Source organism: Electrona antarctica (genome assembly GCF_951216825.1).
Source record: "Electrona antarctica genome assembly, chromosome: 22".
Lineage (NCBI taxonomy): Eukaryota > Metazoa > Chordata > Actinopteri > Myctophiformes > Myctophidae > Electrona > Electrona antarctica.
This window is the reverse complement of record NC_136805.1, coordinates 16,514,902-16,541,224: the sequence shown is the minus strand read 5'-3', so window position 1 is coordinate 16,541,224 and position 26,323 is coordinate 16,514,902. Positions and strand designations below refer to the sequence as shown.

The following is a 26,323-nucleotide window of genomic DNA, read 5'->3' as shown; positions in this document are numbered from 1 at the left end:
AAAGGTATATATTAAGAATGTAGGATTCAATAAAATTAGTGTTGATGTGCTTTTTCTATCAACTACCAACACTAAGTGAAATGGTGAGGAAAGGGGGAAGTTGGATGGTCCGCTCAAATAGCGGTGGGGTAAAAATAATTGAGAGTGAAGAAGAAAAAGAATATGATGGACCATGGGAAAGAGTGAGAGGAAGAAAGGAAATGAGAAAGCACAGACAGGAGTATGAGAGGAGAGAAGAGCCTAATAAAGTCATCGTCATATCCACATTTACGGGACGTGGGAAGAAGCTCTCAGATGCAAAACCCCTGCAGGTGGGGCAGAGTATTGAAAGTGCACCCACTGATGACATGGCACGGAGGGTGGCAGGAACAGCAGCCCTGGCTAGGATTGAACAACAGCAAAGTCTCAAGGTCCACACTTATCAGGCAGCAGCTAGCGAAACGGCTGCGGCTGTGGAGAGATCCCAAGTGCCAGTGGAGGAATTCTCTGCTCTTCTCTCTCTGTATTCTACCTGTCCACTGACCTTTAGCTGTCCACTTACTGGAGCAACTTTAACTAAAAGTGACAGAGAAATACACCTCAAAGAGGCCATTTTGAAGAGATTTGAGCAGGATGCGGTGGAGGCTTCTATTATGATGATACACACCTTCAACAACCACAGAGACAACGTGAAGGCTGCTGTGGACATCATAAACAAGTACGTTGAGAATGTGTCCAAGAACCCTATAGAAGAGAAGTACAGGAAAATTAAAGTCAGGAACAAGGTGTTCCAGGAGAAGGTCCACTGTGTTGAGGGGTGTAGAGAGTTTCTGCAGGCCTTGGGCTTTCAGAGCACTATGATCCCCCTGGAGGGACAAGAGGAGGACGAGGAGTTCCTGGTGTTGCCGGAGCAGACTGATGACGCCCTGGAGCTCATGGTGGAGAGGATGGATCGCCTCCGGAGAGGGGAGCCGGTCAGAGCTCAGCTGGACAGACGGCCTCAGGCCTTCAGACCCTCCCCTAACGCTGCACGCTTCGAGCTGTCTCCCGAGTTATACAACCTGACCACGGAGGAACTCAAGAGGGAGCAGCAGGAGAGGAGTGAGCTGGTGGATAAGATCACCATGCTGCCTACCAAGGCAATGAGAGAGAAGCAGATTCAGAGAGAGTTAAGGAAATACAATTACACCGTCCTGAGAATCAGACTACCTGATGGGAATCTGCTGCAAGGAACCTTTTACGCCTGGGACCGGATGCCGGTGCTGTTTAACTTTGTACGGGAGTCCCTGGTGGATGGCTGGCAGCCCTTTGAGCTCATCGCTTCTGGAGCCCACAAGCTACAAGAGTCTGAAGAAGTAGCCTTCGCTCAATGTAACTTGGTCCCTGCAGCTCTGCTGACGTTTTCTTGGGATCCGGCCGTGCAGCCCGACACCGACACTGCAGTTGCTGCCGGTGTGAAGAGCCCTGCTCTTCTCAAACCAGACTTATTGAACAGCATCCGGACCCTTAGATGAGCAGAACTCCCCTTTTATCCCTTAACTCTCCCAGAGTCTCTAAGACTCAACGTCTCACGTAGCCAGCCAACTTTCAACGCAAGGCTAGGGAGACTAGTTTATCTTAGGTCGGTAGAGATGGCCCTGCAGTATGTGACAGTGAGAGACAGAGACAGCGCTTGCTGTTCGAACAGACCACCGGTTTCAGAGAACCGGAATGGATATCTGTATTTGTCAGTCTGCAGGTCCTACAAAGGAAGAATCGTTGTCTTCACAGTTTGGCGGAGTGTCACCACCACAGAGAGTGCAGTGACCAGCCTTGAGTTGGTCAGATACACAGTTGTCCAGAGACCAGAACCACCAGAATTCTCTGGTCAGGCTGCCATTGGCCCTAATGAGCCACTTCCAATTTCCAGGCTCTGCTTGAGCCAATTGATTGCCATGGCAACCCCAGCCTACACCTGCCATTTGATTACTTAGTCAGTCCACTTTATACAGTCAGTTTATACTCTTCAGTCATTCTCCACACATTCTCAACATGTTTTCCACTGCACAAGGACTTTCCACAACACTGGTCCCCCCCATATTCCCATATATGGCCATGCCCATATGCCGATAACATCAGGGATCTGAGGATCTCCATATACGGACATAAAAGGGATACAGGCAGACAGATGGTTAGAATGGGTGCTATGACAATGGGTATTGCATACTAGGGTGAGGTATGCAGTCCCGATTGTCATTGTTCCCAACTTGCATCGTTCCCAAAATAGGCCCGTGCCCAGTGGGCACAGGTATAGTTCAAGTCTGGTCCTAAGGAGGAACCCAATAGAGCTGAGATGCTGGTCTTACAGAGTGAAGTATATAGATGTCTTAATGCTTAAACTTGTATTTCTCAGACCACTGTATGTATGTTACCGCCTCGTGTGTGCATATTATGTTTCATGCTACTAACCGAGAGGTCACGCTACATTGAGAGTCCTGGTCTGTTATACAGCATGAAGCTATTTCTCTATTGGTGCTCGTGTGGCGCAGTGGTAAAGCCCCTGCCCACCAACCGTCTTTGCTGGGCGTCTATGGGAACATAATTAGACTGTTCTGGGGAGGGAAGCTGATTGCATTAAACTCACTTTGCCACTCAATTTGCCACTCACTTTATGCATGCACATTCTTTCCCTTTCCTGAAAACTATAAAATGATGGGAGCTTGAAAATAAAATAAATATTAATAATTTGCTCCATTTTTCCACCCTTAAACAATAAAACTGAAATTGTTCTGATAACAATAATGTTATCACACAACTCGACAGTGAATCATGCTTACACACATACAGAGATCACACATTCTCTGACTTATTTGTGAATTCTCTGTATTCTCGCTCATGATTGATTGGTAATATCATGCATATAATAAAATAGTTGTATTTAATACTCTCTCTCACTCTCAATTCAAATTCAATTCAAATGAGCTTTATTGGCATGAGAAAACATACGTTTACAACTTTACATTGAAGCAAACTATATATATATATATATATATATATATATATAATATTTAATCTTTTCATATTTTTGACAAAATAGTTGCCCAGATGTCCCCGTAGTTCCCACCTATCCTGCATCCGTGTGGAGACTACCTCCTGTGGAGACTACCTCCTGTGGAGACTACCTCCTCTGACAGACATCAGAGAGATCAAACTAAATGCAGAGAAAAGTCATTGATGAACAAAACATGGATTAAGGGGATGTTGATTTTACTCAATGATCCAAATTGAGGTCTTTACTCCACAGGAAATAACTATTATTGTGACAGATTAAATAGTCAATATCCTTTGGCCAGTTTTCACATTACATGCTAATATACTGCTTTTATAACCGACAGCCAAAATTCTTGAAAATATTAATTATAAATTAGATTATGGCAGCAATATTGTACAGAACCTGTAAAAGTGGCCTGCAGTTTGGCCTGATGAACAGATGGGGGAGGCAATGTACCATGTTTTGTTTTGGTACACTATAGGGGAAACATCAGTAGGTAGAGGGTAATAAAAGCATGCCCCCTTCCAATTTAGTATGTACGGTATGTGCGTTTATGGTGGCAATTGGCAATGCACATCTATTCACATTTGAGGGACTTAAAGCAGGGTGGATTAATTTTTTTACTGTGGGATTTATGTTTGGTTTATTTGCCTCACACACCCACAGTCCCACACTGTGTGTGTGTGTGTGTGTGTGTGTGTGTGTGTGTGTGTGTGTGTGTGTGTGTGTGTGTGTGTGTGTGTGTGTGTGTGTGTGTGTGGCTGGTGTGTGTGTGTGTGTCCAATGCAAAATAATTATCATGATCAAAAATAAAATAAAATTACCACACTCACACTCACACTCTCACTCTCACTCACACTTTCACTCACACACACACACACACACACACACGCTCACACTCACACCACTCACACGCACACACAGTATAGGCCTATAGGGGGGATCGGTACAAATTACGAGTTTAGTTTAGTGCCATGTTGAAAGAAATCACAACAGTAGCCGTAGACGACTGTTCCTTGTTGTCATTCAAGCTCCTTAACCAGCTGTTGGTCCCTCTGTCAATTGTGATGATGTAACAGATATATACAGATGGCATAGCCCCCTATTTATCCAACTGACAGTCCTTACTGACAACACAGGATAATCATCTTTACATTACATCTGTCGGGTGGAAACCTGTCCAAAACTGGGATAGGCAAACAGGCAAACGATCAAAATGAAAAATATTCTGCATTCTCTAATTGTGTAGACTTCTTGTAAAACTTTTACAAGATTTTTGAAATAATTGTAACAATTATTTAACTCTTGAGAGTGTAAAATGAAACCAAATGAACCCGTAAGGGATGTACAGTATAGTAGCCTACATTTGGTTTCATTTTACACTCTCAAGAGTTAAAAATCTATTAAAACATTCAGGAATTGAGGTCCTGCTGTCAGTGTGCACAAGCAATGTGACCCTGATCAGCCTAGTTAATAGATTGTGAGATTACTCACACACACACACACACACACACACACACACACACACACACACACACACACACACACACACACACACACACACACACCACACACATCCATGTGTGATCTAATAAAAGAACACAGCATATATACTCCCACTTTTAGATGCACAATTACATTTAAATGTCTAGAAATTGAATTGAAGGCTTAAAAAGCAAGAGAGATGCACAGGGGCAGTGTAAAATAGGAACGATTTTAGCTTTGACCCAAACTATGGTCAGAGCTCAGGGCTTGTCTAATATCGTCTGGGAGGTTATTAGGTCTGTGGGTGTGGACCATGATAACAAAACACCTCACTGTCAAAAGATGTATTCTAACTCTTTGGACAATAAGTATAGGCCAGTCCCAGATAGCATATAATGGTCTCCTTGAACAGTGGTTCCCAAACCTTTTAGCCTGTGACCCAAAAGAGATTATTTTCCTAGAATAGTGAAATATGAGATCTACATACAAGCACTTGTGCTTGTAGATTGGCTATGTCCATTACTTCTTAAACATTTGTTTTCTAATTTATGGAATTTCTTAGATTTGTATTTATTTAAAAATTACAATATTTGCAATTGAGATGTAGTGGAGTCGAAGTATAAAGTATTGAAACATTCTGCGTACTGTATATGGCATAAGTATACAGAGATGTATTCTGTAGTGATTTTGAAATTAATTCTCTGAGTGACTGGAAGCCAGTGTAAGGATTTTAGAACAGTACCATTGCAGTAATCCATTCTACTGGAAATAAAGGTGTGGGTACATTATTCATCTGACACTTGCAATATTTTTAAGTAAGTAAGATGACAAAGTTACCAATTTGATGTAACTATTGAAATAAAAATCTCAGTTATTCAGATTTTCGAGGTTGACTCTTAAGTTATGAGAGGGAGTCAAGTTGAGAGACAACATTATTTATTTCTGTGCTCCAGAGAGAATTGTTGTCTTATGTCAATTCAGTTGGAGAAAATATTGTCGCATCCAGTTGTTGTTTTGTTTGATGCCGTGGACCATTGTTGTGGCAGCGGTGGCCGAACGGATAGCGGCGCGGTCTTGATACCGGAAGGTTCCTAGTTCGAATCAGCCGTCCGACACGTTAAAATTACCACCGCTGAAAGTGCCCTTGAACAAGGCATTGAACCACTACGATGAAATGTGTTCTATGAGCAGGGCCTGGCTGGAAACAAGTTCTTGAACTTAGCCCAGATACCCTGGGTAAATATAGATTTCATTTCATTTCATTTAATTGGTGTGATATGTAGATTTGTGCGTCATCTGCAAACATATGGTAGACTGCTATCATTTGGCCTAAAGGAAGCATTTAGAGATTGAAAGAGAGAAGTCTCAAATGGAACCCTAAACTGCAGGTCATGGCCATCTGCTCAGACACACACAGTTTCCAATGGAGACAAAGTACTTTCTGTCACGATTTAAACCCCTTACAAGACAGTCTCAGACGCTTTCTTTCCGCTAATCTTTGTAATAGAGTTGTATGGCCCTCAGTGTCAGAAGCAGCACCGCTATTAGTTCAGTCGAATGTCATTTCTATTACCTTGTATGAGTGACAAATCCTGATTGAACGTTATCAAACCAAGTGTTCAAAGAAAGGTTTTTGCTGTCTTTGAAAAGGATTGGAAATCAAGTTAAATATTATTTCTCAAATCATTTTCTTTTAAGAAAGACATGCCCATAAAGGGAAGCCAAGTTGAAAGGGGATAATGTGTGGAGTTTACAGCATCGGGGTGGCATGCAAATATGTTTCTAAATATTATCATTCACCCAGCTCTGCAATAGCCGCCTGCTGGAGAGAAGTTGTGTCTATGTCCGTATGTGGGCGTAAATGAGTGTGCGTGCGTGCGTGCGTGCGTGCGTGTGTGCGTGTGTGTGAGAATCATACTTTGGCTATTTGGGAAAATTGCCGATCTGCAAGCTCACAAGCTCGTATAGAACAGCTAATTTCAAAGAGATACATTTTATGCATTTGCAAACTTGCGAGATGGGACATTCTGCATAATATGAGTACATTTACTTTCGGTGCCAATGCTTTTGTCCCTTTACTCAAGTCAAATTTTGAATACGCCCTTTATAAGTAAATCTAAATAAATAAATCTGAGTTACATCTTCCACCATTCTCTCTCCTGGCCTGCCTTTCCTACGTGCTTCACCCTGCTGCCTCTGCTCCTCTTCCTCAGCCTCCACACTGCTTATGTAACGGTGAACTCCTCAGCCTCTGTTATCTCACCCCTACCACACACACTGCCGTGTGGAAACCTCATATGTCCAAAATCTGTTACTTTCCAGGATTCAAATTCAAAAATAGCAACAGATCTACAAGCTCAGAATGCGTCGCTTTGGGCCGCAGTTCGACCTTGCAGATCTGCTACTTAGTTTTGATGTATTGGTTCAATGCTTTATTAACGGTTTGCAAATAGTACAGTGGTACGATTATAAAAAGATAACACAAATAACCCTCAGGGCTTATTTCCATTGTGTTCCTGGATAGTATAAGTATATAGTAATGTCTTATATACTTTTGTGTGACGCTGTAGTATGATCAAGTATAGGGCATTCATTTCCCCCCCAATAAAGCAAAAAGTTAAATCATGGAGATAAGAGGTTTCTGGCTGACAGCGAGGCTATGCTTAATACCCACTTGAAGACGGTACGCGGGAGGAGGAGGAAAACCATGGATGGAAAGCGAGAGCTAGGGAGCGAGGTGGAGGACGCCAGAGACCGTGGCGTGGAACACTTTCAGCTGTGTGTGCTCAGGCCAGGGTGCACAGAAAAAGAGTGAAATGGATGTGTGTGTGTGACTGTGTGTGCGTGTGCGTGCGTGCGTGTGCGAGCGTCCGTGCGTGAGCGTCCGTGCGTGTGTGTGTATTTCTAGGCTATGTCCATGCACAACATAGTAATATTATTACCATCTGGCCTAATGGCATCTCCACCCGAAGCTACCATGTATTAATTAGCTATACATCAGATTGGATCAGATCACATTCCTATGCACTCTCTCTCTCTGTGTGTGTGTGTGTGCACGTGTGCGTGTGTGGGCGTGCATGTGCGTGTGTGCGACATATTGAGATGCTTTACCGTGTCACTGTGCTCTCTGTTCACAGGGCAAACAGCTACTTGTTGAACATGGTGCAAAGCAAACAGGGAAGGTTTGTTTTGAAGAGAGAAGCTGCCAAATGGCACAGAAGCTGCCATTCAACATGGACATCAGATGCCAGGCCCTTCACATCAGCTTCCCTGTTGCACAGCATGTCGGCTGGGCCTAGCCAAGTAGCCATCCATCCATCCATCCATCCATCCATCCATCCATCCATCCATCCATCCATCCATCCATCCATCCATCCATCCACCCATCCACCCATCCTCAACCGCTTATCCGGAGTCGGGTTGCGGGGGCAACAGTTCCAGCAGAGAGCTCCAGAATTCCCTCTCTAAGGCAACATTAATAATTTCATCATGGGGGATCCCGAGGTGCTCCATAGCCAGTTTGGAGATATAATACCCCTATCTGGTCCATGGTCTGCCCGGGGGTCTCCTTCCAGTGGGACGTGCAACGAGGACCTCCCTATAGGGAGACGCTCGGGAGGCATCCTTACTAGATGCCCGAACCACCTGCATCCTTACGAGATGCCCGAACCACCTAAGCTGGCTCCTAGCTAATCTCTCAATGTGCAATAGGCGCCCAACACTTCTGAAATGACTAGTTAATCACTTGGACAGAATCGAATATCTCAATATTTATTTTTATTGTTCATGTCTTGTGTTCTTCAAAGGCAATACAAGGCATTGTGAGCTTGTAGCCTACTGTATATCTGCTCTTTATTTGTTCTCTTTCTACCAAAGTGATTATAACTGGGAAAGACAACACTTTTATCCATATCACAATAGTACGATATGTAAAGTACCTAATATGTAAAATACCAGACGATCTCATGTCACAGTATCATACAGTATTATTGCCCAGCCCTGTGGAAGGAATCTCTGGGTTACTTCAGTAATCTCAGTTTATCAAGCGAATCGAGCGAGAGAATCGCCTAAGGGTGGCGCCATTTCCATGGCGCCACCATGGAAATGGCGCCACCCTTAGGCGATTCTTGAGTGAGATGAGCTTAGATGAACTCACCTTGACTATTTAGACCAGTGGTTCTCTGAGGCGTCCTTGGAGTGGTGCCAGATTATTGATAGTAGCAACCGATTTGACCGTTATGAGTCAAACTGCTGATCACGATAATTCTGCGTTCACACGGGCATATACAAAGATACAGTCTACCATTCATTTTGAATGGAAGCCAGTGATGTGAAGCTACAAAGCAAATCTGACGTTTGTAGCTGCTACAAAAGATACAAAGCCACAAATATGTTGAACTGCAGGCTTCAACTTCAGATACAAAGTGACAAATGTGCTGTGAATCTTTGTATCTTTGCATCTGCCCGTGTGAACGCTGCATAAGTGTCCGAACATTGCTCATCAAACTGACCATCACACGCAGCAGACGTTTGACGTCACAGGCATGGCCACACGAAGTCCGAGGTCCACGTCAGAGCCACAGCATTCCCACATGGATGCTGAGGTCCATGTCATTAGATTTTTTTAAATTAGGGCTTAAGTGGTTAAGATGTTGAGCTGCGTGCTGTCCTTTACTCACTCACTCGCTCACTCATGTCATGTAGCAGTATAGATAAGATGTTGGCTCTTTCTACCTGGGAGACCCGGGTTCAGTTCATTCCGGGCATTACATCATTTTTAGGGGCACTCATGCACCTTATTGAGACAGTATGGCTGCAGGTTTTGGGTTTGAACTTTGAAGCTCATTGGGAAAGGTTACTTTCATTTTCATTCTGACTGACCACAGTTGGCCTTGTCCAAAGAAAGCCATATTGCTTTCTGTCTGGATTGTGTAACCTTATATCATTTCAGGAATGGTCAGCAGTCCTGTCCTCCTTAAATATATTTCCCATCAGTACTTTGACTGCTTTCCTTTTGATATTCATATAAAAAAGCCTTTCATTTTCTCTCCTTGTGTCTGGAAGGGATCAGTTCATAATATATTATCCATCAATACACATCTCCCATCAGTGCAGTTTTGTTTTAAAACACTTTCCTTTTCAAACTCTCCTTAATGGGGCAGCAGGAGCTCCGGTCTGGAAGTATACTGTATGCATATTGTATTGTACTATTATAACTAATTCTGTAATGTAGGCTACTATTAATTGTTATCCAGTGGCTTAGGGGCTGAGGCCCCCTAAAGATCTGATCCTAGAAATGCCCCTGCTGTCTGTCTGTCTGTCTGTCTGTCTGTCTGTCTGTCTGTCTGTCTGTCTGTCTGTGTCTCTCTTCTCTCTCGCCTTCCTCTCTCTCTGTGTCTACCTCTTTACCTCTCCATGACTGAGGCAAAGAATGCTGAGCTGGCAGTGACACACACACACACACACACGCACACACACACACACACACGCGCGCGCGCGCGCGCGCGCACGTGCGCGCGCCACACACACATCTCCCTTCCCCCATGCCCCTCTACTCTGATGGCCTCTCTCTCTAATGCCACATTAAAGATTTAGCGAAAGCACTCTGGATGTCTGTGACATCATCTTTTAGCGCCACTGAACTCCGGCCTTCACGCCGTGGAAAACATAGGTGGAAATTTGATACAGCAGTTACATTATCCCCCATCCCGTCCTCTCCCACTGCCTCGCTCTACATCTCCCGCTCTCTGTCTCTCACACGCACGTGCCTGCATGCGCGTGCGTGCACACGCACACACGCACACACACACACACACACACACACACACACACACACACACACACACACACTCCTGCTCCTTTTCACATCCACAACAGGGCAAATCAGTGGGTCAGAATTGCCTACTGTCTGAGAGCGGACCTGCATTGATCAATATTGATCCTTGGGCTGTGTGTGTGTGTGTGTGTGCGTGCGTGCGTGCGTGTGTGTGTGTGTGTGTGTGTGTGTGTGTGTGTGTGTGTGTTCCTGCCTTGCTACTGCAGTAGCAGTGCGTGCTGGCAGAGAGGTGGGACACATCGGGCTGCATCACAACCAGTGAAGGTAAATGCTATGCTTATACGTTCATGCCCTGTACATACTTCTTAAAACTTGTTCTGTAACACTCATGTGAGTAATGAACAAGATAGCAGGTACGTATAGTTTAAATGGGTGGCCACTGGCCAGTGAATCACCATCTGCTCCAGTGTGCCCTGACCATGACCCGCAGGTGCTATAACTTTCCAAACAAAATAACAAGAATCAGCACCACCACCTCACACAATCTCACTGCATTTATTTAAATACCGGAGGTATAACACTGTTCTTGCGAGCATTACCCGCTTCTCTCTCTCTCTCTCTCTCTCACGCACCCACACACACACACGCACGCACGCACGCATGCGCACGCACACATGCACGTCGCAAACACCACTCGTGCCTCCTCCAGCCCATGGTCTCCAGTGGTATACTAGTCTAGATCCCATAAGCAGAAGGAATGGTTGCACTCTGATTGGTTTGCTGGTAGTCAGGGAAACAGCTGAGAATTACAGCAATTGTATATTAAAAATATATACATTTGATTAATTACTGAAACATTTTTGAGAAACAAATTAATACATTTACTCCATGCAGCCTACTATTTTGCCTTTAAATATATTGTTCTTATTCCTATTCTATTCTAGGCAATAGGCCTAACTGTATCTACGACGTGCTTATGTAAAGGAACTATCAGACTTTTTTTTTTAATCGAAAAGACCCCCCCCCCCCATGGCATGCTTCGCGAAGTTCACGGACCACTTGATGGGCACACCTGTGTGCCCATCCCAACTTCCCTAGCTCATCCCTTAACTCCCTCCCCCAGCCCCAGACTGAGTACACCTCAAAATACACATCAATAATATGATCTATTAAATCTCATTACCCACACTGTATATAATTTGGTGTTCATATATTCGAACGGGTAAGGACTATCACTATACTCATCATAATACCTGGCTGGAAGTTATGCCTGAGTGCTGAGTGCAGGCAAAAAACTAGGCCTACTGTCTGGCCTTGACAGCATCCAAACAGAAAAGCCCTATCTGATTGCATTATTAACTTTAAACTCACTTTGCCACTCACTTTGCCACTCACTTTATGCATGCATCCTCTACTGTGCAAATAGTAAATTCAGGACCTCAATGGAAATAAGCCATTTAGGCTTTTTGGGGTTATCCTTTTAGCATCCTTTTGTATAAATCTGTACTTTCTTTGCAAACTGTTAATACAGTATTCAATCAATCAAAAATACGGCCCTCACATATACGTCACGCAGCCAATCTGACCGATATGCCATAAGGAGTCAGTCAATGGCATTTTATGCCCATGTATGGAGATGTCTGTACTGTATATGTGTCAGTCCTTGTCCCTTTTATGCCCAACTGATGTAATCAGTATATACCCATTATAGCCCATATAATGGGCATGCTGATATGCCCATGTGGAGATCTCTCTTTGTGTCAGTCCTTAAAGTCCCTATAGTATGCCCCAAAGCCATAGAGTAAGACAGTTAAGACATTGAGGGGGCAGAAAACTGAGCACTCGAGCGCTGTTCATGCAGCCTGGAGAGTGACAAGCTGGAGTTTGAAAATTTGAAATACATTGTTTTCAACAAGGGCGGCGCAAATATCAGACATTTTAGGCATGTGTGCAACATGACAACTGTTTTAAAGTATTGTACAGTGACAACTAAAGTCTCTGTAATGTTTATGTTGTACAGTACTATTACTAAAAAATCACACCCGTGTGAACTGAGTGGTGCAGTGACGTCACACACTAACCATAGCAGCCATGCTCACCCGTACAGGCACAAACACACACGGGTACTAACAAAGCCAGTTGTTGGAGTGGTTTGCACCACTCAACAAAGCCAGTTGTTGGAGTGGTTTGCACCACTCAAAAATGATCTAAAATAAAGGGATTTAAGATCATTAAAGCTGGGCTGTTGCCAGAGTCCAGTGCATTCTGCGAACTTCCGGTCCAGCACATTGTCACTCTTCACTTATATGCTCTTCGCCAATATAAGTCTATGTAGAAGAGCCGCCATTGGACTGGCCCCATGAAGTGAATGGAGTTGTCGTAACTCTGTCGTGTCTCACTCTATCGCGTATGCCCATATGGAGATCCCTGATGTCATCAGTATATTCCCATATATGGGCATTCCCCCTTTTGTACCCATATATGGTGTTGACTGATTTGTGTGCCCTGAAGCAACATACTCCATTTGGGCGTAGCTGCATGGCAACTCCTTATGGCTGAGTCATGGTGACATTTCAGAGGGCAGAGGTCCGGCCGCCGGGCAGCCTGCCGGCTGGCCGGACGGTCTGGTCCTCCCTCAAGACAATTTTAATATAGGATAAATATGTATATACCAATATTCAGACGATAGATGGATGGATTGAATACTTTATTAACATGGTTGTTAACAGTACAGGTAGTGCAGTCAAAGGTTATGCTAAAATGATAACATTTCTATTGTAGTCCATTGCCAACACATTGTGGAATAATTAATGTGGTTAACTTATCTTATTGCTATGGGCAAGAGAATGTTTTGCCAGCAAAGTGAACCTGCTTTTTGTTAACTTTTGATAACTTTTGATAATGCTTCACACACTGTTGTCATCATGCTTCACATGACATCACAATGGTAGTTCCCAGTGGATTCCTTGCGACAATTGCGTCAGTGCAACCACACTTGCAATTTCCCTGAATTGCACCTTTCTAATATTGTTATTGAGATTGAGAAAAGGTGCTGGGATAGAACCCCCAAAATGCACAGCTCCAGCTTGTAGATCTGCTATTTTTTACATTTTTTGACATCCCCAAAATAGGGATGCCAGGTTGAAAGTGCTTAAACTAATAATCTATTAATTTGTTATTTTTTTGAGGGGCACTAGCCCCTCCTACAGTATATTCAGCTATTAGTGTAGATTTTACACAAACATTAAATTCCCATTGACAATCAATGGAGAATTTACGTCATATGTGTCAGAGCAAAACGGCTATTTTCGTCCAACACAAAGATTCAATTCCCATTGACAATGAATGGAGAATTTACGTTATATGTATCTGAGCAAATCGACATGTTACGTCATGATGATCTTTGTACGATGATAAGAGCGCCCCTCACTTCACACGGGTGTGATTTTTATTTATTTATTTTGCACCCTGACACCGCCCCCACACAAATCAACAGTTGTCGTGACAACCAACTGAACCAATCACAGCACTGGGCCATCCCTCTTGGCCATGGGATCTAGTGGTAGACTCCTCCTCCCCCACCCCCACTCTCTCCCCTCCCACCCTCTCTCTCAGCCCCTCTCTGCTGTCAGAGAGAGAAAGGTGCTCCAGTCAGTCAGTGTCGGTGTGGTGTTGGTTCTTCTCTCCACCACCAGCGTAGGCTCTCTTTACCCTCCTCCTCCCCCGGATAGGATAGATCCCCCGTCCGCACGGAGAGAGCCAGAGCCGCTGTCCATACCACCACCCTCCTTCTCTTCTCTTCTCCTCTATCCCCGGGGCTCACAGAGAGACAGACACGGCTTCTCCTACTGTCACCGCCGACAGCACCACCACCAACAACCATGGCTACGACCATCGTCACTTCCACCAGGTTCACCGACGAATACCAACTCTACGAGGAGCTCGGAAAGTAAGCAGTAAAAAAACGAAACGGGGGAGTGTGTGTCGCTTATACTTGCCCCCCCCCCCGAATCCGAAAAAGAGCAGACCTTAATACAAGCTAACAACACGTCGCTGTTAGCTTGCACTAGGGTCTGTTATTTTCTTTCACCTAGTCGTTTTTTGTGGGCTTGTCTTCTTGACTCTTCTCCCCGCAGTAAAAAACGTTGCTTGGAGGAAAAGCGCTGCTGTGCTTGGGTTGCTTGCTACTAGCTTTACTAGCCTAGCTGACTGCTAAAAAAACCCCGTCGATATGCATTGATAAAGTAAGCTAAAGCTAACTGGCTAAAAGCTATCTCCTTCTTATGTGTGGGTAGTATTAGCTAACGGTGGTGTGGTGGTGAGGGTTGAATGTTTGCCTGGCTGTTAACGCCCTGCATTGAATGATGTCCACCTTCACCAGGCTAATTGGTTTGTTATGTTTGATAAAGAGTGGCTTTGTTTTTATGTTCGTAATTTGTCAGGATAGGTTCTATCTCCTCTTTGGAGGAGCTATATAAAAGCCCCCTCTGTGACATTTCGTGCCCTCCTCCTCCTCCTCCCCTCATGTTAGCCTCTCTCTGGTGTGGTACCACCACTTAGACGAAGCTGTCATACACTCCCACCCCCCAAGAAGAACACTTCGTATCTTTATCTTTAATCTTTTGTCGTTCGAACACTTTATGGACGTATTTCAGGCCCTTTTAGACCAGAGTAAAACATTAATAATAAATAAATAAATAAACCCGAAGGAAACCGTTGGCTCAGTCATGCCAGTTGTATTAATATTTATTTGTTATAAAAATGCTGTGTGTATGCAATACCGAACACCTCCTCCCCTCCCCGAATCCCCTTTAAGACAGTGATCTCCCATCTTAGCTATAGACTAGAGAGGATTAAATCAACCTCTTTATTGTATAGATGACGTTGTCTATTATTGTGTAAGCGACGCGTGTATAGCCTGTCAGTATAGCTCCCACACACTGTCCTCATGCGTGTGTGTGACACAACCGTGTGTGCGCGCGTGCGTGCGTACGCGCGCGCGTAGGTTTAGACTACTAGAGGCTTTGGTCTGTGCTAGGCCGTTTCTCGCTCTCCCAAGCAGCTGCAGATGATTTTGGTGTGACCGTGTTGAGTAACGTTACCCACAAGATCTATCGATAAGGATATTTAGGCCGTGCCGTGACATTTATTATCGCTTTTATTTTAGCTTGCAGTATAATAACCCCCTCATCCCCCCGATCCCCCCGCACCCCCCCCCCCCCTCCTCAGCAGCACACCGCAGCTGGCCTGCCTTGTCGTCACCAGTTATCAATAAATACGTTGTCATCATCGTGATAGTAGCGTTATGCACGCTGCACCGATGCATTAGCATTATTATAATTATTATTAATTATTTATTATTATTATGGGGGTGACGTTTTGTGGTGTGAATAAAGGTATTGTTATACATACATATTCATAATATATCTTCCTTTTTTATTACCGTGATAAAAAAATGGGGCCATCATCATTAGCAATAGATTTTTTTTCTTCTCTCTCTCGTCTTCTATTTGGCCTAGAGAGGTTTTCTTGTATTCTCCTGTTTTGACCAAAGCGACAGCATGCAGGGCAGGGGGGCAGCTTGCTTTGGCCTCCCAACCCCGTGAAACCAACCCCCCTCCCCTTTACTTCTCTTTCCTCTCCACTCTGTGCCCAGTGATTGACAGTAATCAATGCCCGGTGATTGTTCCGCGGTGAACACACCTGGTTTCCATGGTTGTAGCTGTGTAACAACTGTCACATCCACCCCCTCCCTCTCCCTCCACCCCCAGTATACCACGGTGGAGCTACTATAATGGGCAGGGCTGCTTTTTCACATCCACTGGAAGCTAGCTGACCACCACCATCACTACTGCGCCGGCCACCGGCACGTTTTCTGCAACCATTTCCATCTTGATTGTGTATTGCGTTCCCCTCATATGACTTTGAAAGCGAGCAGCTTATTTCTGTCACCTGTCACTTTCTTTTAAATAATTGACAGTAAGTGCAGAGTGCTGGGGGAGTGGAATGCAGTTTTGAAGTTGCAGCCCTAGCCTTACATATCACACGATGGCAAAGGCTTCAACTGTACCGTACTAGTAGGTCTAGTGCAGGGGTCTTCAACAATTTTTTTTAGGCCAAGGAGCATCGACCGACCCCCTACATTTAGTTTAGTTTAGTTTATTTCAATCAATTCAACAGTGTAACATAAATCATTACCTAAATTATTATTCACATTCTCTTATCCCCCTATATAATATAATTATACAATTTTTACATTCACATTCCTTCCATTGTTCATTAAAATGAGAGAGAGATGAAGCATTATTGTATAAAATTGTGTTGCAACTTGCACATTGAACGTTTTCATAGATGGCTTCATAGACTTGTTTGACAGCACTGTCAATCTGTCATCAGCATTCATGTTAATGTGAATTTTCAGACCTTTAACCACTTAAACCGTCAACTTGGTCTGCTTTTCTCCCCCTCTACACCAGACCAAACCTCTTTGCCGAAAATAGCCGATGTACAAGCTCACAACGCCTCGCAGCGCGAGGCATTTTGTGTTTTAGAGATGTCGTTCTCATGAATTAAAGTTCTCAGTCGCCATGACTGATTTCAGTCAGTTGGATTCCATAGAAGCTCAGCATTTCTTCTATGGAAGCATGTTGCACAATGGAAGCCAGCATTTCTACTATGAAAGTATGTTGTGCAATAGAAACCAGCACAACAACCATGTTGTGCAGTGAAAATAGGCTATTTTCGGTTATTATTTTAAGATGATAGCATTTGAAATGGTCAAACTGGCAATATGTTCAGTAGCATCTTCCATAAAACCCTAATGGTCTCGTTTATTTCATAAATAACCGAGCCTCATTGATTTGATTCACCTGTTTCGCAATATGTAGAACAGCAGGTCAAATATGACTAAAACATCATAATTTTACAAATTGTGTTAATTATTTAGGAAACGACACTAGTGTGGGGGGCTCCTATCACACTGTTTCACTAGCGTGGGGGGCTCCTATCACACTGTTTCACTAGTGTGGGGAGCTCCTATCACACTGTTTCACTAGTGTGGGGGGCTCCTATCACACTGTTTCACTAGTGTGGGGGGCTCCTATCAACACTGTTTCACTAGTGTGGGAGGCTCCTATCACACTGTTTCACTAGTGTGGGGGGCTCCTATCACACTGTTTCACTAGTGTGGGGGCTCCTATCAACAATGTTTCACTAGTGTGGGAGGCTCCTATCACACTGTTTCACTAGTGTGGGAGGCTCCTATCACACTGTTTCACTAGTGTGGGGGGCTCCCATCACACTGTTTCACTAGTGTCGGAGGCTCCTATCGCACTGTTTCACTAGTGGGGGGCTCCCATCACACTGTTTCACTAGTGTGGGGGGCTCCCATCACACTGTTTCACTAGTGTGGGGGGCTCCTATCACACTGTTTCACTAGTGTGGGGGGCTCCTATCAACACTGTTTCACTAGTGTGGGAGGCTCCCATCACACTGTTTCACTAGTGTGGGGGGCTCCCATCACACTGTTTCACTAGTGTGGGGGGCTCCTATCAACACTGTTTCACTAGTGTGGGGGGGCTCCTATCAACACTGTTTCACTAGTGTGGGGGGCTCCTATCACACTGTTTCACTAGTGGGGGGCTCCCATCACACTGTTTCACTAGTGTGGGGGGCTCCTATCACACTGTTTCACTAGTGTAGGGGGCTCCTATCACACTGTTTCACTAGTGTGGGGGGCTCCTATCACACTGTTTCACTAGTGTGGGGGGCTCCTATCAACACTGTTTCACTAGTGTGGGAGGCTCCTATCACACTGTTGCACTAGTGTGGGGGGCTCCTATCACACTGTTTCACTAGTGTGGGGGGCTCCTATCAACACTGTTTCACTAGTGTGGGAGGCTCCTATCACACTGTTTCACTAGTGTGGGGGGCTCCCATCACACTGTTTCACTAGTGTGGGAGGCTCCTATTACACTTTCACTAGTGGGGGGGCTCCCATCACACTGTTTCACTAGTGTGGGGGGCACCCATCACACTGTTTCACTAGTGGGGGGCTCCTATCACTGTTTCACTAGTGCGGGGGGCTCCTATCAACACTGTTTCACTAGTGTGGGGGGCTCCTATCAACACTGTTTCACTAGTGTGGGAGGCTCCTATCAACACTTTCACTAGTGTGGGGGGCTCCCATCACACTGTTTCACTAGTGTGGGGTGCTCCTATCAACACTGTTTCACTAGTGTGGGGGGCTCCCATCACACTGTTTCACTAGTGTGGGAGGCTCCTATCACACTGTTTCACTAGTGTGGGGGGCTCCCATCACACTGTTTCACTAGTGTGGGGGGCTCCCATCACACTGTTTCACTAGTGTGGGGGGCTCCCATCACACTGTTTCACTAGTGTGGGGGCTCCTATCACACTGTTTCACTAGTGTGGGGGCTCCTATCACACTTTTTCACTAGTGTGGGAGGCTCCTATCAACACTGTTTCAGTGTTTCACAAATCGCACATTAGGACTTGTCCATACAACATTTTTCAGTCGTGATATTTTATTTTGCTTTAATCCATGGATTCTCAGCCAGTCGTCAGGGGACCACCAGTGGTCCTTGAGTGGTTTCCAGGTGGTCCTGAGCTAAATGATGGAGAGTTGGTAACCAAAAGGATCCTTATCGATCTTTAATTTTTGAGAGAGTAAGATGAAACCAAATAAACCCTTAGGTCCATTTGGTTTCATTTAACGCTCGCAAGAGTTAAATTATTGTTAAACATTACTTAATTTACAAGAAGTTTACACAATTAGAGAATGTAGAAGAATTGTTATTTTGTTATCTCTTCTAATGGTACCAGTATCACATCAATACAGTATGGAATTGTGGACAAAATAGTCTTGGGTCTGAGAGTCTAAATCTCATCAAATGGTCTGTGGGCTCAAATCAAATGCCAAATTTATAATGGACCTTGACATGAAAAAGGTTGAAAACCATTATGAACCATAGAGGCTCCAGCAGGACACATTATTACAGCAGGAACTGAACCTGTGAACCTTTCCAGCACGTCGGTGGCTTTAACCACCGTCCAGGACACTCTGCTACTTCTAAGTATCTCTGACTGAATTGTTGAATAATCTTCTGCCCCGGCTGCTGACTAATGTCCGCGCTGACCTTTCTTTCTATGTGCATGTATAAAACTGTCCAGACACATAACTGAATATCATTATGCCGTTACGTTTCCATCTCTGTGTGATGCACTCGTTAAGATAAACAATCACTGCAAATTCGCAATACATAATGGACTGTATGGCACAGCCAAGAGCTTCTGGTGCCTGCATTTCCTGGTGAAGATTTGGTGAAAGACTTTAAGATCGAGAAAGATGATGCCATTGACCATATCATACACTGGCCATTCTACTCTCTTACATCGGGTGGCGGTGGCTCAGGGGTAGAGTGGCTGGATGGTAATCGCAAGGTCGCCAGTTCGAACCCGGGCTCCCCCAGAGTTAGTGTCGAAGTGTCCTTGAGCAAGACACTGAATCCCTAATTGCTCCTGATGTGCTGGTTGGTGCCTTGCATGGTTTCCGCTGCCATCGGTGTATGAATGTGTGTGTGAATGGGTGAATGTAATGCACAATCTATTGGATAAAGGTGCTATATAAATGCACCATTTTTATTTAACGCATTTAGACCTACGTTTTCTGAAAAACAAATATTTATTCAAAATGTACAAAAAATGTAGGTCATATAGTATACTGTACACAGCAACAACAACCCCGGGTTCCTGGATTGAAGGTATAGTTAGTTATAGGGGGTTCCCGGGCTAAATGGGGTAAGACCTGAGGCCGATTTTACGGATGCCTTGTATATATCAGTAGTTGTTCTCACACTTGTACTTTCAAAAATAGCAGATGTACAAGCTCACAGCGTGGCACGACATGCCACGCTGTGAGCTTGTACTGTATATCTGCTATTTTTTTTATAGCCAAAATAACACAGATGCTTTCCCTTTTTGAATGAGTTAAGTATGGTATATGGGCAAAATGGCCACCATGTGATAATATATTCAACGTAGGCAATTTTGAGGTAAAATGAATGTCATATTGGACCTGATTATGCTTCCACAGAGAAGCACGTGAACATCTGCTAAGTAATCTAAAAAACGATTTTGAGACAACTTGAGAAGAATCTACAGCACGAACTGTGTGGACTAATAATAGTAATAACCATTGCCGTTGAAGGTTGTATTAAGTCTGCGATCACAATGCGCTGATGCTGCTATGTGCATAATGATACTGTCATGTGTGAAAGTTGCAACTGATTTCCTTGGTTCTATTGTCTCTTCTCCTTAGGGGAGCTTTTTCGGTGGTGCGCCGATGTGTTAAGAAGTCCTCGGGACAGGAGTATGCCGCAAAAATAATCAACACTAAGAAGCTGTCCGCTAGAGGTAATGCACTGCACTGCACACTCAAGATCCCACTCATCCCACTCCCACTCATTCGTTTTGTTTGGTTTGTGTATTGGAGTGCATGCATTTGAACTGGAAAGCCATGGGTCACAGAACAACAAGCCCCCGCCCCCCAACCATCACGTCAGTTGTGGAATATTCTTCTCAGAGAGCCACTTGTCCATTTGATGACTTCCCTCATAAACATGGCACTGAGCAGGCCTTCTTCCTCTGGAGTATCATTACGCTGTAGGGGTGTAACGATATAGTAACTGTATCGAAATATCGATTTTAATTTCAAAAATCATAAACAGCAATATTGTATTGTATCGTTTGACTTTGTATCGGATTGTTTTGCAATGTACATAATCTTTATCGAATTGTTTTGCAATGTAAATAATCAATTTAATCAATACTAAGTACTTGTGCATTGTATTTAGCAATTACATTTTTTTTATTTAAAAAAAAATGTAACAGATCAAACATAAATGTGAATGCAAAAAAAACAAGAAACATAACAAATGCATAACAAAAACAGAGACAATAAAATAAATCTAAAGATAAACAGCTTGACAAACTTCAAAAACACAGCATTTTTCAGACAGTACAATACAAGGCAAGGCAGGAACAGCAGGAGACATGACTCGTAATATACAGCAGATATATAACATTAATTGTCACAAGCCCGGCCTGCATCCAGCCGCTGCTCGCACCCCAAGGAGACAGAAGCTCCGGCGACCCCCAGCCCGCCACCAAGTGACTGGCCAGAGGCCCCCGGACCCCCCAGCCCACGGCCGGCTACAGACCGGGCTATTTAGCAATTTTAAGAAGAAAAAGATGCATAAACTTACTTTCCCATTCCATCCTATTTTACATTTTGAAAGTGAGCAGAGTGGGCTCGTGCCCCAAATTTCCAGTGCCACCCTCATCAGTGTCCCCCACTTTGCGTGGCTGTGGCTCAGGAGGTAAAGGAGGTCGTTTAATGATCCATGGGGTTGGCGGCTGCACATGTCGGTGTCCTTGGGCAAGACACTGAACCCTACAATGCCTCCAATGAGTCGGTCGGTGCTAGCTTGGAGAGAGAGAGAGAGAGAGAGAGAGAGAGAGAGAGATACTTTATTATATGTTTTCTGTATTACTTTATGGACAAAATATCAAATTGTATACACTCCTTATTCCAGTGCAAATTATAGAAGTTAAATGGATCAATGTAGAGACTTTCACTTCAGCAGGACATTCCTTACAGCAGTACAGTATAGTGCAGTGCAGCAGAGTACAGAGTAGTACACAAAGTACAATACAGAGTATAGTAAAGTACAGTACTGAGCACAATACAGTTGTACAGAACAGAGTACAGTACAGAGTACATTACAGAGCACAGTACAGTAGTACAGAGTACAGCACAGAGATCACACGCCTCCATGCAGTGCAATGCATGATGATGGGAAGCCTAGTTTATTATTAGTATTATTGTTATTTATTTCAGATAAAGTGTGGGGGTGCATACTTAGTTTAGACTAGTCATTGGTTAGACATGGGTTAAGGTTAGGTTTAGGTGTGCTGCCCCGTGGAAGGTTAGGTTTAGGGTGAGGGTTTGAGATAGGAGATATAAAAATGTTTGTATTCTCTGTGTTCATGTCAAGGTGCGTGTTTGTTCAAATACAATGTCCATCTATTTGCCAGAGAATCACTGTTTATTTATATCCATAATAATACATCTTTCCCTTTAAAAACCTGCACTATCCACAAGTTTCACACGTATTTAATGTTATCGATTTCAAATCATTAAATCGTATCGTATCGCCATAATGAACCAATATCGTCTATGTATTGTCAACCATGTATCGTGATTATCGCTGTTAAAATGTATCATTACACCCCTACGCTACAGCCTCCACCTCCCAGCCCGTACAAAAAAAACGATACAAAGATTTTTGTTGGAGGGGCACAGGGATCAAATCTTTAGAGAATCGAGGGAGAAGGTGTGTGTGTGTGTGTGTGTGTGTGTGTGTGTGTGTGTGTGTGTGTGTGTGTGTGTGTGTGTGTGTGTGTGTGTGTGTGTGTGTGTGTGTGTGTGTGTGTGTGTGTGTGTGTGTGTGTGTGTGTGTGTGTGTGTGTGTGTGTGTGTGTGTGTGTGTGTGTGTGTGTGTGGCTCTACAGTCCCAACTCAGCAGGTGAATGGGGCCACACGCACATGTGTGTTGTTTTTCTGTGAAAAGTGACATATTTATTACATGTCATCTTCTGCAGGGGGCAGGGTCATTGGGGGGTTAGTGTGCCGGAACCCTCCCTGCATCCTTAATATAAGTGTACATTTTAGGAAAGAAAACATTTTTCCTCTGTTCTTGTACCTTCCCCTGGGCACACAGCACACCCCTCGCCTCCTCTCTCTCTCTCTCTCTCTCTCTCTCTCTCTCTCTCTCTCTCTCTCTCTCTCTCCCCCTATTACCACACATCTGCCCCCTCCTGTTCCTTTCTTCTGCAGACTGTCTTCTCTCCTTCGCTCGCCCGCCCCGTCTCCGTCTTCCCCCTCACTTTCTCTCTCTCTCTCTCTCTGTTTCTCAGACAGTGTAGGTTTTGCGTCTTCCCCTCTTTCTCTCTCCGTCTCTCTGTTGAGGGGGATTGGCCAGTATTGAGGGTAATCCACTTATACTAAATGTATCTCATCAGGGCCTAAAACCCCAAGGATTCCATAGGCGCCTCCCTGTTGTTGTCTGTGCCTGTTGGCACTTTGTGTATGTGTGGCGTGTGGCGTGTGTGTGTGTGTGTGTGCGTGCGTGCATGCGTGTGTGTTTGTAGCGTGTGTGTCTGTGTGAGGCCATTTTGGGCGCCCAGTGTGTCGGGGACTAACGACGGTATTAATGCAGCATGTCTCTATTGTGCGGCATCCGCGCATGTTGTAATACTGTCATTGTTCTAGCCCCGACATCCAGTGTCCACCCAGGGCAGCTCCCTGGTATTAATATCTCAGTGCGCGCGAGAGAGGCAGATAAAAGTAAGGGCTCAGCAGAAATCTTTTTGGCTCTTCACAGAGGCAGGGACTACAATATAGGCCTGCATGCTCAGCGTGTGTGTGTCTTACTCCAACTGGCCTGGTTCAAGCGTGTGTGTGTGTGTGTGTGTGTGTGTGTGCGTGTGTGTGCACGCTTTTGCCAGGGGAGAATAAAGCAGGCCAGGAGAGGGGGAGTTTGAACAGCGTTAGCTTTGCAGTGAGCCCAGTGACACCTCACACTAGCGGTGAAGAGACGGAATGAGAGAGAGGGAGAGATGTGATGATGGAGAACAATTAAAGAGCATTTTGAGTCGAGGGAGGAGGAACTACTGTGGGAGGCCACTCACTCGACAGATACGCGTGTGCGTGTGCGTGTGTGTGTGCTACACAAACCGCAACATCCATGCAACACTGCACCGTCACCAAGGCAGGCGGCCCGCTGCGCAAGCGGGCAGCGTGCCCGGTAGGATTTGGTGTTTTTTTCTTCTTTTTTTTCTCCCCTTGTGTGTTTTGTTTTTTAACGTGACAGTCGGGGGCCAGCAGTGTGAGCTCACAGCTCACAGCCAGTCGGGGGCCAGCAGTGTGAGCTCACAGCTCACAGCCTGGCGGGTAAGTCTCTCAAAGCTCCAGTAAACACCACAGTAATCTGAGCACAGAGGGATGTAGGTGGTTAGCTAAGGGCTAGCCCTGTCTTAGCCACCTTAAGCCCTATATGCTTCGGTGACAGGGGTCCCCCAGGGCTCTATACTAGGCACCCTCCTACCCACCTACCCACCCACCCCCGTACACGCTTTGTGTGTGAGCTTGTTGATTGGCTATTTTTCCCAAATGTTCTCCACAGAATAAGGACACTAGCAGTGATGTAAATAGGTTTTCAATGTAATGAGTCCCAGGATGCAGGGATGGTCTTTTAGAAATGAGTCCCAGGGTCATTTTATGAGTCCCACTTCAACCACGTTAGGAGTTTTTACAAATTGCAGCATTTAACTCCCATTTCATTTTATATGGTTATAATGTGGTTATATTCATGTAGAAAACAGAAGAAAAAATGATTATTATAACTAAAGCTAGCAAAATATCGCGATTTCTTTTTTTAACGTGTTATTTTTACTGTACATGCTGAGTACAGTGCATCCCGTGGATGCAGAGGTCGTTGTTTTATTGCGTCCCTTAACTATGAACTGCGTTTTGGGATTCAAAATGCACCCTATTTTAATCTCTGCACTAGTAATTAGTATCCATACAGGAAGGCTTGGCTAGTTACGCACACATACGCGGATTACGCGCACACACACACGCTTGCACACACGCTTGCACACACGCTTGCACACACGCTTGCACACAGACACTTCTCACCCAGTGTGGTTAAAAAGGTGGCTGATAGGGGCATTTAATTATACTATTCACGCCATAAAGTTTGACGTTTTAAGCTGATATGAAAATCGCCTCAAAGTGTCTGGGTGCCACTTCTATGTGTCTGTGTGATGCATGACGCGTGAACGCACGCAAGTATTCCATGCATTCCTCCCCCCTACGCTGATGTAAGAGAAGGCTGTAGGCCCGCCCCCTGGCAAAGCAGATGGCCAATTAGAGAACAGCAGGAAGTGCCAGTAATTACCCGCCAGCTCTCTCTTTCCCATCCTCTACTTCCACACACGCGCAAGCGCGCACATGCGTGTACATAGCGCGCACGCACGCACGCACGCACGCACGCACGCGCACACACACACACACACACACACACACAACAAATAAGGAGATTGAATGAATTAGTGAGTGCTGCAGTGACACTGCACCATGGTAGACGGACACACACACACACACACACACACACACACACACACACCCGCACACACACAGGGGAGCTGTGATCCTCTTCTAGCAAATGGACATTCGATGTAATCCTCCCTCTCTCGCTCTGTCTGTCTCTCTCTCTCTCTCTCTCTGTTGCTGCTTGTACTCACTCTCTCCTCCTGCGTCACTAGTGTAATTAGAAGGAGGTTGATGTCTCTCTCTCTCTCTCTCTCTCTCTCTCTCTCTCTCTCTCTCTCTCTCTCTCTCTCTCTCTCTCAGATTAGGGAAATCTATACCTGGCAGGGAGAGAGACAGACTTGACAGCTGAGGCGGGGCCTAAGAACGCCTGGGTTCCCTTAGTGAAGAGCAGGCAGCTTTGTCTTGGTGTCACCACCTTTAGCACCTTTAGCCAGTTAACAAAGTGAGGGGGAGAGAGAAAAGAGGGAAAAACAAGAATTCTTGCAAGGATGCAGAGCAGGATGAGTTCTGAGTGCGATGATGATGATGAGGAATATCGTTGCTGTCGGGTAGAAACCTCGGTTTTGTTTTGTAAATCAACGCCCTGCTTGATCGTACTACAGCGTCACGTGAAATCATCAAAAGTAGCAGATCTGCAAGCTAGAAATGCGGCTCCAATCGACACACATTGAGCCATACAATTGAAAAATGTAATACAAATCTAATCTTCTGGCGGTCCCTGGCACAAACCATTTTCAGATGAGGGCCTGCGGCCTATGATATATGGCCTTGACACAAAATAGTTTGAGAACCGCTGGTCTAGGACTCTCCAAAATTGGGATCGGCAACGGGACCCAAATATCTGGCATCGGTT

The 26,323-nt window shown here is 44.8% G+C and overlaps 2 protein-coding genes across 12 annotated transcripts in view; both read left to right on the top strand.

Moving 5' to 3' along the window:
- Window positions 1-200: 200 nt before the first annotated feature.
- Window positions 201-1,493, top strand: LOC306915010 (UBX domain-containing protein 6-like; the record flags this gene model as incomplete). Its single annotated transcript, XM_079492256.1, has 1 exon — window positions 201-1,493. The coding sequence occupies one exon, from the start codon at window positions 201-203 to the stop codon at window positions 1,491-1,493; it is 1,293 nt and encodes a 430-aa protein (XP_079348382.1).
- A 12,398-nt stretch (window positions 1,494-13,891) lies between these two features.
- Window positions 13,892-26,323, top strand: part of LOC306915667 (calcium/calmodulin-dependent protein kinase type II subunit gamma) — an 86,838-nt gene continuing 74,406 nt past the window's right edge. For 6 of the 11 annotated variants that reach the window (XM_079493156.1, XM_079493155.1, XM_079493164.1 and 3 more), the window contains exons 1-2: window positions 13,893-14,220; window positions 20,611-20,705. In XM_079493156.1, the coding sequence (XP_079349282.1) occupies window positions 14,153-14,220; window positions 20,611-20,705 (163 nt within the window). In that variant the 5' untranslated portion in view covers window positions 13,893-14,152. Of the gene's footprint in view, window positions 14,221-20,610; window positions 20,706-26,323 lie in introns of all 11 variants that reach the window. The other 5 variants (XM_079493160.1, XM_079493157.1, XM_079493158.1 and 2 more) reach the window with 1 other exon arrangement.